The sequence below is a fragment of the Copadichromis virginalis genome, linkage group LG13 (assembly GCF_057382275.1).
Source record: "Copadichromis virginalis isolate Kocher_CV1m ecotype Utaka linkage group LG13, C_Virginalis_male_GT1.1, whole genome shotgun sequence".
Classification (NCBI taxonomy): Eukaryota; Metazoa; Chordata; class Actinopteri; order Cichliformes; family Cichlidae; genus Copadichromis; species Copadichromis virginalis.
Window position 1 is genome coordinate 11,740,562 of NC_140630.1, and position 19,103 is coordinate 11,759,664.

General features: G+C 40.1%; 1 protein-coding gene across 8 annotated transcripts in view; it reads right to left on the reverse strand.

Moving 5' to 3' along the window:
* akt3a (AKT serine/threonine kinase 3a) overlaps nt 1-19,103 on the reverse strand; it is a 61,990-nt gene that overhangs the window by 35,970 nt on the left and 6,917 nt on the right. For all 8 annotated transcript variants that reach the window (XR_014923553.1, XR_014923558.1, XR_014923557.1 and 5 more), the window contains exon 2: nt 16,937-17,373. Coding sequence is in view for 2 of the 8 variants with exons in the window: in XM_085477296.1 (XP_085333422.1) it covers nt 16,937-16,982 (46 nt within the window). In the remaining 6 variants the exon portion in view is untranslated. The remainder of the gene's footprint in view (nt 1-16,936; nt 17,374-19,103) is intronic.

The following is a 19,103-nucleotide window of genomic DNA, read 5'->3' on the forward strand; positions in this document are numbered from 1 at the left end:
TTTTCCATATAATTAGAAATGAGAGGTTGCATATTCATACATTCCTCTCTATTCCGTTTTCTGTAACTATTAGGAAAATATTAAATAAAAGTGTAACGCTGACTCACAAAGGTCAACATGACATAAAAATCAAGCTAGACTTTTTTAAAGTAATTTTTCCGACTTATAGGAGAAATAAATCTCGTTGGCACCTCCTCCAATTGCAGCTTGTGGATTTAGCAGAAAGAAGCAGAGATGAATCAGCTGTGACTGTGTCCGTTCCAAGCTTTCTGATTGGACAATTACAACAATGCGCTCGCTAACTGTCACTCAATTAGCGGACTGATTAACTATTCATTTCGGGGCGGAGGAAAAAAGAGGAGAGAATCAGTGAGGGAAATGCAGAGAGAATAAATGGGGAGACAGGTACAAATGACGAGGCTGAAATTCAGCCAGCAAAACAGGAATGAGACACACAAACTTGCACAAACTTCTTTAGTTTCTCCCCATCTCTTTGTTTCGCACTGACTCCTTAAGGACATCGGTATACCTCTGCTCTCCTGATTTAACCACATTTTAGCTGAGAACACGACAGACGAAAATCAGGAAAAGCTTTGATGACAATTAAATAAATAAGTCCATAACTATGTGAGCTCACCAGCCATTTGTTAATCAACCCAAACAGGGATTTAATTTAATGCTTTGGCCGAGGCTAGAGCTGATATGCAGATGGTGCAGAGACGGGGCTGTGTGACTGGCACTCTGGGAGCTGAAGAGGTGGTGGGTGGTGGTGTATAGAGGTAGGGAGAGGCGGGGATGAGGGTGGAGGGAAATTTCTGCCACGTTCCAGCACATACACAGCAGCTCACCAGCAGAAAGAAAAACGTCTGGCCACATAACACCACACACTCACTTCCATATAACAGGGTTTTCTTGCAATCAGATTTACTGCTGTTTTGTATTTCTTTAAATTCGTTTTTTCATGTATTTTATGCCTTGAATGTTTGCTTTCAATCCTAGTTAGTTTGTTAGTTTCCAGAGCAGATTTAGTTGAGCTTTTATTAGTCTTTTTATTTATTATTGTGACATTCCAGTTACTCAACATCTGCACCAGGACAATCTGCTGACAAAATGTGACCATAACAGCAAAGGCTAAAAATTAAAACTAAAGAATTTTCTCTGCATTTTTATTTTATTTTAGTTTTATCTATTATTTCTTTTAGTAAATCTTTTTTTTTCCACATTTTTTAAAAAAAAAAATTTGATTTAGTGTTTAATAACATTGGTTGTAACAAAAAAAACAAAAGCAAATATGGTAACTGCTTTCCAACTGTCTTGGCTATTTTTGGTCATTTTATTAATCAGACTTCATTTACTAAACATGGATGTGAAAGGACGTGCATTAAAGCAAAAAATTATCATGTTTAAAAAGCATTGAAAAACCAAAATATTATGCAGTTGAGCTATAGTAGGTGGGCAGGAATTACTGTTTTTTAGGGGTTTAACGAACCATTGTGAAACAAAAGCAGAACACAGTCAAACTGGTAGGTGGGCTTTTAGCTGACCTCTTTATTGACAAAAGTCAATATACATCACAAGACATTGTGTGAAGGAGTTTTAATTTGCAAATCTAAAGCAGGTACAAAAGGCATTAACAGATCGTGTGGAGGACGAAGAGGTACACCTAACTGGTTTCTGATGTTAGGAAAGGTAACAGTGTAGTGACTGCACAGAGAGCACGGAGAATACGGCGAACTGGGAGAACTGTGCTGAAAGATGCTTCAATATGACTATATCTTTCTAAGAGTTTGTCCAGTATATGCAGCTGCACAAGACATTTACTGTCAGTCTCACTGGTTCAAAAGAGTGCAAAATTTTAGCATTATCTGGAGAGTCTACTCCATCAGCCATGTGAGCATTTATTAGGAAATATCTCTATGCGTGACCTCAACCCCAGCAATTCTAACTCCAGTCTGCTCAGACTTCTTAAGGCGAGTCCAGACTCTTCAAAGCCAATCTACTTAGTGTGCATTAGTCTCATTACCACATTACCAGCGTGTGCATGACTGCTTTAAATACAGTGAGAGCATAAAACTTATGCTACGTGCTCCCTGTAAAACTGAGATGGCATTTTTCCTGCTTGTGCTGTGTTTAAGCATTTAGTGCTAGAGTAATTGTAGAAGCTTATAGCGCTGTCTGTGGGGCGTTACTACACGGAGCCACAACAGTGTAATGATGAAGAGGATGTCATGGTGAAGAGTGAGGGGAAAACACTGAGCAAGATACTGAGTGAGAGTGAGACAAGGCTCAGTGTGTGTGTGGTTGAAGCTATGACAGTGACAGAAAGCTGGGACAGGGCAGGGCAGCCACAGGGTGACCAGATTGAGTGTAAACCCATGGGAGTATGTCCATCCCTTGGGGGCCAAGGAGATTTTACCCAGCCAGCTGCACACAGCCAGAGCCTCCTGGTAAGCTGTGCTGGGTGCACTTAGACACACACTCACACATGCATGCAGCATGCACTGGTGCCCCTCTGCTCCCTCAGCTGGTACAGAAGGAGGTACACTCATGGACTCATGCACACACACATACACACTGGCAGCATACACATTCAATTGCAATACAAGGAATACAACATCTCTTTTGGGGAAACATTACTACAGAATTGAACCTTTTTTTTTTTTCCTCGATTTATTTCTTCTGCTTAAAAAAATACAATTCTTCTCTTTTTATGATATCCTCTCCTGCAGTACCACTACAGTCCAGTAGATGGTGGTGGCTCCCTGAAGCATGGTGGCCACTGCTGCTGTGCTGGAAAGTGACTGACAAACATGGTTCAGCCAAGATGCCGCTCATTCTAATCCCCCTAAGAGCACAGTTGTGAATGTGTGTGCTAGTGTGTGTGTGTGTGTGTGTGTGTGTGTGTGTGTGTGTGTGTGTGTGTGTGTGTGTGTGTGTGTGTGTGAACAGTATATATATAAGATGGCAGTTCCGTGTTTGTATGTCAATTGATGTCAGTTTGACCATTTCTCCAGTTCAGGCAGCTTCAATATGATATACATTTTAACGTCATAAGAAAAAAAGTGTCATATCATGATATCATTGCTATAGCAACAACATTTACATTCCCTAATGCACGAAACAATGAGACCAGTCCAGACATGTCCGACAGCCAGAGCCGCATGTCGCCCTCCAACGATAGTGGTAAAGGTGGAAACAACAAACTTGTTTTACCACAACCAAAACAAAATGCACACATCATACAATTCAACCAGGCTAGGAAGGCACGCAAGGAGATAAGCAGCAGGTGATGTATGGCCCAAAAGTAAACAAATATTCAATGGCTAGAGCACATGCTAGTTAGACTCCATATAACAGGAAAACGGGAACAGCAAACAGTGGATGGAAATTACTGATGTGGTTAAATATTGTGCGGCCAAGTATATGGTGCCAACTCGTATGACAAAAAAGGAGTGCTTTAAGAGGCACCCAGGCTAAAACATCCCAAGCAGAAAATATTTTTGAATTTTAGTTTTATTATGTGACCGCATTGTGTAGGGTCTGTCACCCACCCCTACAGCAAATCTTTGCTTTGTAAAAGACAGAGAACAGATATGTAACGCACACAAAAATGCCCACAGAAGCTTATGAACTTTAGAATGTGTGAGGAGTTTTCTGACTTAATGGTGACATCCAAAGTGTTTTGCGATTCCCCATCTGTCCAGCTTTATGTTCTATGCTCTTCTGTTTTCAGAAATCAGTCCTGTGACGAGGTATTATTAGGGACATGAGACACACCTGGGCCCAGAATGACCTCCTGTCCAGTAAATGAAGCCTGGTTCAGTACAAATTCTTCTCCTTACACATTACAGAGGCTTCTTTTTACAGTTTCAGCTACAAATAAAATACATCTCTACTTGAACCTGACTGGTGCTGACCTTTAGGGACTGGAGTACATAAAAAAATTAACTCATTTGACAGCAATTTACATTAACCTACCCATCAGATTTAATTGCTTATTAACTGAAGGTGCCAAAATACTGATCCAGGCAGTCCAAGCCCACTTTAACCCCTGCTCTCAAGATATTCTCGAGGCATTAAATTGATGTATGCCAATTACTGCAACTTGTGATAATGATATTTAAAGTTGATAACAGAAAAAACTCATGCTAAAATTTTTTTAAAGTAATTTAAATGCATTTTTCCGTCCTTAAAACTTTACGTGACTCAAAGGTAAGTTAAGTTTGAAATTTCTATCCATCCATCCATCCATCCATCCATCCATCCATTCGCTTCCGCTTATCCTTTTCACGGTCGCGGGGGGCGCTGGAGCCTATCCCAGCTGTCATAGGGCGAGAGGCGGGGTACACCCTGAACAGGTCGCCAGTCTGTCGCAGTGTTGGTGTATTTCTATCCAAATACACCAATTTACTTTGAGGGGCTGTAAGTCAGAAAACTGTCATAGTTTGAAGGTACAAAACAAAAACAAACAAGTTAATACTAATATATCTGCAATAGGCCAACATCAGCCAAAAGCAGGAAATCAATACATAAGATGACCATTTTTTATTTATCAGAAAAATATACTATTTTTTGCAGACTTTCCCTAAAATTGTTACATTTTTTAAAATTCGTAGTTTGTTTGTCAATGTATAAGTAAGATTTAGATATGCAAGATATGCAAATATTGATGCTGATAGAATCATTAACCGGACAATCCAGGTTTAAATCTGTAAATTCTGTCAACAATATTCAAAACAGCTCAGTCAGATGGTCTGCCCCGCCAAAATACATTTTTATATATAACCATCCACCCCCACACGCACAACTACCCAGGCAGCATGTCACTGAAAACACGAAGACTGATGTGTTTGTATGTCTTCTCGCACATCAAGAAGGTAAAAATACAATCTGAGCTAACCAGAAAAAAAAATCCTTTGCATTCAAACACCCGATAACATTAGGAATGACATGCTGCCTGTGTTCAGAAAGAGGTGGATCCAATGAGATTAGGAAAGGCACACACACAGCCAATAAGCAGGCTAATCATATTGTACTGATTGTTGGTATATTGCTCCTCTTTTTCTCTCCTTGAGGCATTGTGTGTTAGCACCCTGGATTTCTTTATTTTTGTATGACTGGCAATTACATTTAATGCAGTAATTAAATGCTGTATAGATATTTCTCATTTGCTTTTAATATAAATATAATTTAAATCTTTAGCAGGTCTAAATATATTTTTAAATTGTTTCAAAAAAGGCAATTTACTTCCCTCAACTATTACTTTCAGTTAGTTCATGCCTGAGAGGCCCTGTTTACAAATGAAAATCATCATAACAACACCAAAGTTATCAGTGGTTTCCTGATGACTAGTCTGGTTCTGCTGCAATACACTAATGTCCCTTCTTGACATTTCTCTGTTTATCTGGTTAAATGTTGAAAATGATGAAGCGGTTTAAGGTTTTAAAAAGCTAAGTTACAAAGATTTTACTTGTTAGTCTGGAGCAAAAGGAGGAACAAGCCAAGTCAACTTTACTTACAGAGCATTTTAAAAACAGCTAGCACTGACCAAAGTGCTGAACATAAAATATGAAAAAATGTAAATATGAATACTAAAAATAAAAATACAATAATAGTAAACAAAAAAACAATACCAGTATGGGCTCACAATTTTACAACGGGTTGCATTCCCCCCATTCAGTATTTGCTATATTCATACTGTGCATTAACACTTAGAAGTGCATAGCTTTGAGGGTCCCCATTTAAATCTGACATTCATATTCAAATTATTATCCTGTTTCTTTGCCTCATTGGATATAAAACTATCCAATCAGGGGAACAAAGTAACACAACTGGACCAATCATTCAGTGAGAATAGCTTGCCATCAGAAATAGAAGGGGAGGGTCAGGAGATAGACACAGCTGTCTAACTATTGCCCACAACAGACTCAAGGGGGGTGTGGATGTGCGTGTGTGTGTGCGTGTGTGCGTGTGGTGGTGAAGCCCAACCCTGTCCAGTTAAGCAGTGGTGAACAGGTGCAAAGCTTTGTGCATGGATGTGTGTGTGTGTAAATCACCATTATTCCAGAGTGGCTGGCCCTGTATTATTAATTCAGAAATACTGGGCTGGGGCTAAGGGCGGCAGCTGGCATTATGTGTGCATGTGAGTGTTTGTGTGGCCAACATAAGACCCCCTCCCTGATCATTTGTGAAGCCCCTATACTCTTCTAGATCAACAGAGAAGCACTGTGCCGTTTGTCTCCTTGAATGCCTGTAAACTTTATACACACCACCACACATACACACTACTCTGCAACCACAAATACACACTCATGCACGCATACACACTAGAGCACAATAGCTCAGCCCCACAGGCAAGAGTAAACAATCAAGTACTATACCCCAAGTATTGTCAAGAGCACCGCCTCCCCTGCACCAGTACTGCCCCCAACACACACCAGCCCAGCCGCGCCTCATTCAAAGGGTCCATTCATGTGCTGCACTGAAGGGCCGACAGTAAGTGCTCTCCACCTCACTAACTGCTGCTCTCTGCTCTCCTCTCCGTCCTGCCTGTTTACCTGTCTGTCTCTCCACCTGCCTTAGTGTGTGCCCATCTGTCTATTACGGTGAATTCACTGTGGGCATATTTAGCACAGCTCATTCACACACTTTTTATTATTTTCTCACTAAACTTTGTTCTTGCAACTCAGAAATTGCGATGCCAACAAATAACCAGAGAAAAGAGACTTTATTTAGTTTTTTATGTGATGAAGTACATAAGTAATATAGTTGTTTACATCTGAATTCAAGGATAATGGATATAGAGGGATGTGACAGACTGCAGTTCATAAAGCTTTTAAAATGTAACACTTATTCAATTCCCCTCACAATTACTCACTCCTCGTCGTCTGAACGAAAATCATATTTGTTTTGGTTCACCTGCAACTAAAACTTCCCGATGTCTCATAAAGACACCACAACTCAGTTCAATAAAAGACTTGAGCGTAAGCCTTAAAAAAATATTTTCAGGGTCTTGTGGAAACAGTGGCGCCCCAGTTGTGCCCACAACAAGAGACTTGTGCTTTCACAGGTAAGGGTGAAAGCAAAGTAAAGCTGTCTATAATTCTGTTAGAGACAAAAAGCACAAGACCTCAGATACCAGAATGAGCTTCCATTGGTAGGGGCTCACCCTAAGTTCTGCTCATGACAATGGCAAGAATAAACTAGGCGTCTAGTTTCGGTTGGACATGGTTTGGGCATCTCCAACCAGATGTAGACCCCTAGGCAGGCCAAGGATGCTGAAGAAATTACTTCACCTCTGCATTCCCATCCTCGGGAGGTCTGGGCATCTCTCCTTAGACTGCTGCCCCCATGACTCAACCTGGTTGATCAATGAATGGATGCCTGGATGGATGGATTGCTTATTTAAAATTTGGCAGTGTAAATTCAGGAAGTATTACAGACTTTGGGGAAACGAATCACAGTGTGATTGCAATTAGTGACCGCTTGCCTGTCTGTAACACCTTGAGGTGGCAGACAGTATATCACTTTAACTACAGCAAACACTTTTCTCTCTGTCCCTGGGAGCTGGTGCTTGTCATTTTTTAACGCCTTTCTGTCTAAGAGGCTGTTTTTGACAACTTGTCCACCTCAGCTGGCCAGCATCAGGCACTTAGGCCTCTCACACAGTTAAAAAGAAACAAAGATGGCTATATGTGTGTCATCTATACTGTAATCAGTTTTAGCCAATTACTAATGAAAATTAATCCTTTAATTTTCATTTAACTCAAAACATTCATATTAAGTATTAAATCTGCTACTTGCACTTCCTGAAAATTACAAACAAGATTAAAAAATACATATGCCAGACTAAAATCAAACCAAAGTTTTCACACGCAGTTATGTTAAAATTCATTCACTACAATGGGGAAAAGTTCCCAGTCAGTAACAGCTAACTACTGTAATTGCAAAAGAAAAAGCTTCCAAACAAGTGATCAATCAAAAAGTGAAGGCAACAAATCATTATATATGTCACTCTCCTAACAGTAAAGAGGAAATGATAGATGACTTAAGTATAGAAAAACTCCAATATACAGACAAAGAACACCAGCTAACAAGCAGTACGATTTATCTGACTTTAAAATATTTCTTGAGGTTTATAGTTGCACCAACTTGTTCAACTGTTTGCTCTCCGTGTCAAATGGCTCATCTGTTTCTCCACAGAGTATTTCACCAACAAAGACATACGCCCAGTGAAACAAAACGTTGGTGAAGGGAGATAAAAATCGCATTTTTGGTTAAATACTTAAGAATATTTGTGAACTTGCCAGTCTAGTCCTGCAAACTACTTAATAAGCAGGCAATGTCCCAGGCCTATTCCAGCTCAAAATATTTTGTGGAAACACTCAAACCACGGAGCAATATCTGAATATGGCAGATGTTCGTCATCTTTTCTTCTCAGTTCTCCCCCTCCACCTCCTCTCATACAGCAGTCTGCTGTTGAACCTCATGTTCCAGCCGCTATGCTGTGAGACATCTGCACCTCACTCACTGTTTCTTTCTTTCTGTCTCATCTTTCCTGTCTATGCAAACGCAAACACACACACACACACACACACACACACACACACACACACACACACACACACACACACACACACACACACACACACACACACACACACAGAATTCTTTGCTTGATGACAGATGGCAAGTCAACAATTGTACAGCGTCACTCTCTCAAAACACAGACACACACACCACATGTACACACAAACACAGAAACAAACACCACCTCCTTGTCCTCCTGTCCCTTTGTGTCCAATCCCTTGTCAAATGCCTTGATTTGTTTCTTACAGCTGAGAGTATGCATTAGTCTGTGTGTGTGTGTGTGTGTGTGTTTCTTTACCTTGGTATATTAAGCAGTAGTTTAATGAGAGCATGGTGAAGAGCGGGTCCCAGCCAGTGGACCATATGGGGGCCATTTAGCCCCCTCAGAACATTGAGCCAAGCCTTGCTGACATGATTACCACTGCTGTCCACTGCTCTACACTAGTGTCAGATTGGGAATGGGGAATTTTATCATGGACAGCTAATTAATGACTGGAGATTGGCAACCATAGATGGAGGAGTCTGAGGGAGGATGAAAAAATGTTGTCACTGTTTGGTGTCGTCTTCTTCTGTTTTTAGTCAGGCCAAATAACCAAGATTCTGTGAAACATGTGTATACCAATAAGAAAAATGCATGCAAACAAACATGTACACGTGCAGTAAAAAAAAAAACATGGTCACATTTTATGCATTTTCTCTGGTCTGCATGCACTGTACACCTTTATACCTTTATTAATGCATGTATTTATTCATGTGTGACATTTTCAGCGTGTCTGTGTGGCACAGCAGGCTGAAGCTAGTGGCTCTGTTAATCCCGTCAGGGACAGATTACAGGTGGGAAGTTATAAATAGACTGACTGACCCTTTAACCATGATCACTGTAACATCAACATGCAGCTCAACTATTAAGTCACCAAACCAATAGCCATCAGTCAGATTCAGAAATGCTGAATAAAAATTTTAAAAAGGGGCTCCAATAACCACAAAAACCTCTTTCCTGGCTTCTGTAACAGACGATGCTCTGTGGAGCTCATGCTCGGACTTAAAAATGAGGCAACAAAGAGCTCTGTGCTACAAATTGAAGAGAAATGCATCAAGGATGCTGTCCAGTTGCTTTGAGCAAACAGATGTACACCACTGTCGACCATTTTGGTTCTGCTGAAAACACCTTTGTTGTGTTATACACCTGATTTATTCTTGCTGCACCCAAATCAACTGCAACATCCATTTTTCCCCAAACAGGGGATAAAGCATTTCTTAATTCATCCTTATCTTATTTGAAACTTCAGCATGTGAAAAAAAAATCATACAAGAATAAAATCATCACAGAGAAAAAACTGGGCACCAAAAACAGTTTCTAGGGAAATTTTCAGCATGGACATACTAAATAACATACACACACTGTTACTGGAGCAGTAATCATTTTGTCAGCTGTGGTAAGCAACAGCCTGGCTAGTGTCGTCCTGTTGTCAGTGTGAAAAGCAGTTCTAAGACATACGATCAGACTGTGCTGTTCTATTATTTAAAAAGGCACAAACAGACAGTATATCTGATTATCTGTAGTACTCGATACTGGAGAGAAAAACTAGTTTGAAATGGAGCTGTACAAGGTCTCATTACAGGGTTTTATTAAATACAGTAGACTATTATTTTTCAGAAGTTTTAATATCATATCAAGCTATGGATTAAAATTTTGTCAAAACTGGAAAAGAAAAAAAAAATGGCCACATAAAAAGCCAAAACAGTCTCACTCTGGGGTAATACTTCTGTCAGCTACTGTAACACTTACATTAGCTGCTAGCGACTAGGAACTAATCTGTTGGCCCAAATCAGCCAAACCAACCCCCACTGTAACCTGCCTTCTCTAATCAACCCAAAGCCTGCTCCCACCAGCTCTCAATAACCTCAAGATGTTAAACCACACACTACCCTATTAGTCTAATCTGTGTTAGCACATTTAAACATAGATTCTGGTTTCCACTTAAACTCAAATTGCTTTGTCAAGTGAGGACAGTGCAGCTGCTGTCAACAGATCTTATTAAACTAAAGACACATCTCCAGGCTCCCTTTGGAACAAGGGAAAATACTTGTGGAGGAACCTGAGGCGTGTAGGAAATCTAGGATACATAAAGGTTTTTTCCCTTAAAAAAACATTGTCTGGGCTAAATTTGAAAAACGAAGCAAGCATTGGCAACAATATTCAACAATAGCCTTACTGGTGCAAGTGGCATAAACCATGTTGTTAAAGAAATCCATCATATAACATCTGTTAGTTGTTGGATTTGTGTTGCGTGACCATGAAAATGTCTAACAAGCTTGAGTCACATTCTTATATATACACAGTAGCACCTTTATATAAATGAATTATTAATTTATATATGTATTAAATTCTAACATTGATAACAAACTGTATAATTTGTTTAATTATTAGCAGCAGATGACAGACAATATGTTTAGCTGAGGGTGCTTCTGATCACACTTATTACTAATCAAGTGAAAGGAGGGATAATGTATAGCATGTAAGCAGGGTGCATTAAGCAAAATTTGGATTCTGACAATGATTTTCAGAGTAGTGATAAATAATAACTAACAATAACCTTGTGAAGTGTACATGTGTGAATATATGTGCATCCACCCACAGTGTGATCAAATGTTTGAGGTCAGCATATTGATGATCCTGAGCTGCAAACTAATCCCATTATTCAACCTCTCCTCCTTTACTCCCCGCTCACTTCCTCTGTCCAAGCTGTTCATCTGCAGTGATCAGCACTCCATTCATTGATTCACTCATTCATTTATCCAAGACTGCCTAACTCTACATTAATTCATTCACACACCCATCCATTACTCCAGGAGTGTCCTTGTGCATGGCTTTTATAGGGATGCTTCAGCCGATCTTACTGAGCTGACAGTTATATTGCTTCAGGCCATTGAGCTCACAACTCGCAAAATTTATCCGTGGTTATGCTGAGGCAGTGTAACGCTAACACAGACATAATCCAAAAACCAAAAAACATATATTCCAGCTAAACACAAAGTTATCTGTGTATGTTATCCATCTACACTTTGTGTCCACACGTGCTAGCTGCAGGTCTTTTTAGTTCACAAGTTGGCTTCCTCTGTTCCATATTGGCTCTACCTGTCACAAACTGTCTCTCTGCTGTTCGTCTGTAGGCTCTGCAGACTAGTCTGTCTGCACTGTGCTGTCAGTCTGTCTGACTGCCTGGCTGTCTGCCATTCTCTGCAGTGTAGAGTGAGTCATTCTCAGGACAATGGAGACAGTTTGTAAAGCCACACTGGAGCGTACACTTCCTCCGGATGTGCAAGAGGATGCCATTCATAACAAAGCCTTCACTGTCTGTGTGTCTACTATTGGCCTGTAGAATAAGTTTGAGAAAAAGAGGGGATGAATAATGGTACATGGAAATGAGAGAGAAGAGAAGAGAAGAGAAGAGAAGAGAAGAGAAGAGAAGAGAGAAAGGCGACACAGCAGACAGTAGCAGAGGCAGCAGCGGCTGGTGATTGATATCAGAGATCTGGCACTGCCACCTGATCCAGCCAGCCTCCCTCCAGCATCACTGAACTCACTGAACTCACTGAGCCAAGATGGCTGCCTCACTGCACTGCACCCAATGAACCCCACAGCAGCCCAATGTATACAGTATAGCACGTACAGTTCCCAGAGGGATTAATTTTAAGAGACTGTACAAGAGGAAAGAGTGCAGAAAGGACAGGTGTGCTGTTCCTTATTGCAGCTCAGTGTCTCATAAGAGAGTGGTGAGATGCAGACAGGTTGCGTGAAAAGCCTAATGTGAAACTGCACAAGGACGAGTATGTACAACATCCCCTTGATTCTATCAACAAAGAATTATTGATCCTGACCACTTCATAGCACGTCTGTAACAAGACACACTCCACTTTGACATAGTTTAGAGATCAGTAGCTTTGAGGAAAGCCACTTCACTGGGGACAGATAAATGGATTTTCATAAAGAGACACATTGAATATCTAATGCAGCTACTTCCTGGGTTCCGTATTATGTCATTTCCAAACAAACGATGGAAAGATACAGGCAACGTGAGCAGCATGAGCAGAGCTAAAGATACAAATGAAGTTATGAAGAACAAACATTTTTGTGAATGTGTAGGATGCTGCAATGTAATTTAATTGCTGCAATGTAATTCAATTCCTTTTATAATATAATATCATAACCAATACACAATCGAGACCATATGTCCGAGCCTGTAGCCTCGTTTGACCTCTTGATTTTTCCCTCCATTATGCAGTCAAAGAAATCAATAATTTCCACTACAAAATTATTGAACTCAGAGAGGAAGAACAAAGAGAAGTGTTCCTTCCTGTGGTGATGATTCATATATTATTAAGATGACTGCATTCGAGAAAACATGGATGTGTATTTGTAGTATAATTTCTAGTTTCTTACAGCTTATGGGAATAGAAGTGATATGCAAAGAGGTATTTGAACTGAACTAGCCTGATGCCCTTTTTATATTTTTAATTCCTAGCAGAAATACAAGATTTATACTTTTAAATGAAGCTGAGTGAAATTTAAAGAAGGAAACATATTGTTTGCAAAAATTGCAGCATATATTTGCAGTATATTGTGTTTCCCTTCTGACTTCAACAGTAAGTTTTCATAGCATTTTCTTTAAACATTTTTTTCTAAATGCATCTATATTCTTTAAGTGTCATGTAAAAATAAATCTAAGTTGTTTGAAAAAAAAACCTGTATCGCTCCTCTATCTCTTGGGAGATAAATAATGATCAAACAAGTCTGCAAGAAGCCTAACTCTACTTTGATATAGTTTTGAGATTATTAGCTTTACGGAAGAGCACTTCACATGGGACAAAGTGTCAAAGAAAAGACAATGCTTTTCACCCTGTCCTCCCTCCTCCAGTGTTTCTCCTCCCTCCTACCCATCTGTTGTGCTGACTGCTGTGTGGGTTGATGCTGATGGAGGTAACATTATCCACAACTACTGTGTGACCTCTGTGGCCTCATATAGGTTGTCAGAAAGTAAAGTCCCAGCTTTGGCAGAAAAGAAGACAGGTATACTTCAAGATTTAGATATTAAAGCTAAACTAAAACAGCTCTGTTAGGCATTTAAATATTGATTGTTACCCACAGATAATCAACACAATACAGTGTCCTTCCAAGGTTACACTTGCACCTATTTTCAGAAATTAATAATTTATTTAAATATTTTTAAAATTTATAGTTGTTTTAATTCCATAATGATTTTGGTTTACTTCTCCATCTGTTCCTTTTATGACGCATTGTGTGGCAGCTTACGGGATTAATCCACTGTTTTTTTTACTTCCATTGATAAAGACATAATGCAGCCAAATGCACTCCCCACTCTGATTCAATGAAAGGAGGAAGGAAATCATCATTGTGGTAGTGAGCGAGTAAGCATTCAAAGGCTCGGTCATCTAAGGACATGGTGCACTCTGTTTTTGTAGAGGTAAAGCTCTTGATGCTTATCTCTGGGTTGCAAGATTACAAAGATAATTCATCTTAACTTTGCGTAACTTTATGCTTTTATTACATTTACATTTCATTACGCTTTATTTTATGCGATCTCTTGTGCATTTCTTTCATGTCTTATGGATCTTTTACTCAGTGTTTATGAAACACTTTGTATTTCAAATTGGTCTCATTGTTTGAAGTAGAAAGGCAATACGGAAAGTAAGGATGCATCCTGAAGCTCTGATATAGTTACAGTACAGGTTAAAAAGGTTGACTGAGGTTGGTGCAGTTGGGCATACATATACAGATATAAGCTACAGAAATAAGTGTATACAGACACCAACTTGTCAAATAAACTCACAGGTACACATAGTCCCTTCGAAGTCCATGAGCAAGAAGTCATGACCGTCACTGATATTTTGAAGGGTAAATGCTTTCTCCTAATCAATCATTTCTAATTTATAAGCAGAGGAAAGAGTAGCATAAAACAATAAATAAAAATCAGACATTTCTTATCATAGTTGTCTTTTAGCTAATCTGGTTAAATTAAAAGAAGACAAAACTGTCCGTTTTATTTATCCAATGGACATACATATCTACAACTTTAGAACAGTTATATCATCAGCAAACGTACAAACAACAGTCTTTATAAAGCTCTTTTATATCTGAACCAAGCCTGAGCTATCAGCAATCAGACCAAATAAAACAACAACCAAAATATTCAACCAACCTGCTTATTATTAAAAGAAAATTTCTGTACGCAAGCAGAGTTTTTCCAACTAATTAACATCAAGTTGTTTTTGATAGCAAGATTTTACCATATTGGAACTACATACTTAACAGCTGCTGTAGACCTGAACTGAGAGAATAAAATTAAACTAAAATGATCAATTACAAGATTACCAAAAATACAACCTGAATTATGGAATACACAAACAAGACTGAATTAGTAACAGGAAGACAAACACATCAGTACTCATCTAAGCAGAAACTATACACAAACCCAGCAGTTATTTAGGTATTGCTCTCATACTGACTAGAACAAAAACAGGAAAACTGTTTTTACAATTTTTTTAACTAGAGGTTTTCAAAGGCACTTAAGAGCCTCATTCCTTTATACAGAGAGATTCTAAAACTCCAGAGGTTCAGTGTTTTAGTCTCTGTGTCTATTGTCACTGTCACTCAGTTCAAAACAAAAAGACGTTAGAAGAGTTAGAAAGTACAGGCTCTTCCAGACAGTGAGAGCACAACTGAATGCAATCATATTAGCACAAAGTTTTGTGTATGTGGAAGTTTAACTTTCTGCATTGGCCTATCTTGCCATTTTATTTCAGCATAAAGCTGTTTAATGACTAAGACTGCAGTGTCTGCTGTATCACGACCTGGACAGTGAGTCAGCACCCTGACCTTGCTTCACTCCACACACAAACACAGAGAAAGATTTAGCATATGATGCAGACAAACATTCATATTCCTGACACAAACAAACACCCCTTCTTTCCTCCCTAACCTCTATCTCTCTCTCCCTCTCACTGCAAGCACTAGTATTGCTGCGTCGTGACTGGGGGCGATGTGTTCCTCTTAATATGCACAGACGACTGTCTGAGAATCATACTGGCATGTTGGCGTATATTGACAACGATTTGCCCCTCTTTTTTACTACCGTAATACAGATTGTTTTTGAGTGTCTGACACAGTGAGAGAGCGATAATCCAGTCCATGTAGTAGGAGCAGCATATACTCCTGCTGTGCTGTAGGCTGAGCCTACAATACCCAGAAACCTGCTGTCTGTTATGTACCCATGTCACTTCCTGTTCAAGAGTTTCTGTTACACATTCCTAAAACAGCATCACAGTCAAGAGGATGCTGCTCATTGGCCTAAAAGACTGGAAATCCCCTTGTTCTACCCCTGAAGCACTCCTTCTAAAAGACATTCACATACACTTAGTCGTATCCCTCAGGCAGACACACGACCCCATGAAATTGTGGTTTAGGAGAAAAACAAAAAAAAAGTCCTGAAGTGTCTACCAGTCAGTGATGCATTCATCACAGAGCTACTCTATAGCACTTTCTTGGCCAATTCTGCCCAGTCTGGCCTTGCTACAAATGCCTTCTTTTGTGTTGTGACTACCACTGAGTGAGCATAAGCTGTGAATGTTTGAGGACAGGGAAGTACTATTTTTTGCCACATGTTCTTCAGCTATTGCAAAATTTTCCCATTTCTCATTCATTTTGCTATAAACAGGATGTGCTGTCAGTGAACCCCCCCCACCACACACACACACACACCCTGACTCCACCCCAACTATCCCCTCAACCCCACATCATATGACTCCCAATGACACCACGCTATGAACTTAAAACTTCTGTTTTCAATAACACCGCAGAGAGACAGAACTAACTGGATTTCAGACAAGCAGAGACACTGGCATAAAAAAACAACAACAAAAAAAACAAAACAGAAAAAGAACACTACACACTAGCCCAGTAGATGTTGTTAAGTGCACACATATATACACTTGTGCATACAAATTTAAGCACATACCCATGCACAGTCCTTTCAGTCACAACTTGAGAGGGGCATATAGTGGCTTAGCAAACACAGCCAGGCAAGCTTATAATATACAAAGACACACACACTCATGTACAGTCTCATACTACATAATCAGACATCCATGTTATCACTCATACACAGACACACACACAATCGCAACACTCACATCCTCCCACCAGCACATGTGGAAAGGCACAGCCAGGCCCTCAGTCTAGAAAAGAGGCAGAGGAAAAGAAGAAGAGAGGAGGCAGAAGCACAGGGGAGGGGTGTAGAAGAAGAAGAGAGGTACTGGATGTACTTACCCCGTTTCTGGAGCCATCCCTCTCTAACGATGGTGACATCGCTCATGGTTCCTTCACGCCGAGTCTGATGCCGCTGCACGCCTGCTCCACTGAGAGAGAGAGAGGGAGGAGGGGAGGAGAGGAGAGGAGGAGAGAAAGAGAGGGAGAGGAGGAGGAGAGGAGAGGAGGGGGGCCGGCTCTCCCAGCCTCCGCGTCACTCTCCCTCCCTTCCTTTCCCGTTCACCCTCTCGTTCGCGCAGCCTCTCTCTTAGACACACACACACAAACACGCGGTGTGTATGTATATTGTACGTGTGTGTCGACTTGCTTCCTGTTGTGGCTTATCTCCTCAGCTCCCTCCCTACTTCTTCTCCTTCTTCTTCTTCTCCCCCTCCTCCTCCACCTCCTCCTCTCTCGTTCCCTCTCCAGACCTTCCTCCTCACCAGCAGTGACTCAGCCTGTAAGGAAGTGAAAGGAGAGAAAAATAATAATACAGAAAAAAGTAGAGATGGGTTTATTTTTCTTCCTCTCTTGCTGGTCCCCTCTTCCTCTCATAAGTCCTTTTCTGACAAGACAAACAACTAGTTGTTGGGAGGGCTGCTTCCTCTCCTTCTCTCTCCACCCAATCATACACCCAGTTCCTCTTTTTATCCACGCAACACTCTCTCTGATAAACAAGATGAATTATTACAGAACTGTCAATGAAGCCAAAAAAAAAAAAAACCTGACACTGACTGCCAAACCAAAATCCCAGAGCTAAAGAACTCATTCATTCACAGATATGTCTGTCCTGGTTAGCAGGTTGTGCACCATACATAAGCCAATCTAGCGCTCTGCCTTCAATGTATTTCTGTATATCAAATAATTTTTTTCAATGTGTGTGTGTGTGGGTATGTGTGGGCTGATTTGAACGTATGTGGGAGGTGAGAGAGCTTCTCAGGACTGTGGAGTAGGGCTTGGTTATAAATAGCAACAACGGCAGTTAGGGATGCTCTCACGCTCCCTTTCTCTCTGCAAATCTCTGCACCTCTCTGTCGTCTCACTCCTGCTCTCCCTCCCCTCTCTTTGTCTCTCTGCATAGCTGCTGCGTTCACCTCAGATGCACCCTACTACACTGTATTACAAAACCCCGCAACGACACTACGCTGCTCAGCTTGAATGAAGATCAGCACCACGGGAGCTAGGCTAGTAGTCAATGCTATCTAGCTGGAAATCAGTATTCAGATCAGCTACTGTCTGCAATGCTGCAGACACTTGTGGGGTCTGCAGCGTCAGAGCGAATGCTGGAATAGACCCACAGATGCGCACACACCCTAGTAGGTGACACAGGGATTTTTCTTTTCTTTCTTTTTTTTAATACATTTTGAAGCAGCAGAGTCGTGACTAGTCAGCGAGCAAATGAACAAATGCAGACTAGTTCATCACATTTAGGTTTGTTGGTAATCAAAGCTCAGAGATTCATTTAATCAACAGCAGGATATCTACTTTCACATTTCAAACATGTCATATGTCTCAAATGTCAAAATGATAACTTTTTGTTTAACACTTTGGATTTAAGAAATTATAGCACCTGTTTTATGCCGTTATTTTGTTTAATTATTGAAAACAATCAATAATGTACATTTTTGCACCTTTGATAATACCTGAAAATGACCTTGGATTTGAGGATGTTTAATATTTTACCATCCAAATACAATGTAATTAGGTATGTGAGCAACTAATCAATCAACTAATCAACTATACAATTAAACTGGAGTTTCTAGTCAGCATATTCACATTTTATACAGGTACATCACCAGCCAACTGTTGGTTTTAAGATTTTAGGCAGCCACCTACGATGGCTACTGTCCTGCCCTGAAGTTGTAAATATCACATCATGGTTCTGCACTACTTTGATCTAAATCAGTAAGAGGCTGTGCCAGAGCAAAATGGCAAAGACCACTCAACCGTGTTCTGCAAAGGTGCACGGATGCTAACCTGTAAGAAAGTAGGGTGCTTACGCTAACACAGTAAACATCGGCCACTTTAGTGTCGAATTGCCACATATTTCAGCAAACTTAGAAATAAGATTTGATTATCTGATTATAAAGAAATACATTTTTGTTTTCAAACAACTTAAATGCACATAAAGTGTGTGTGCTCTCTTATTTTTAGACTAGTTAAATAGTCAATTTTTTACCCCAGCACA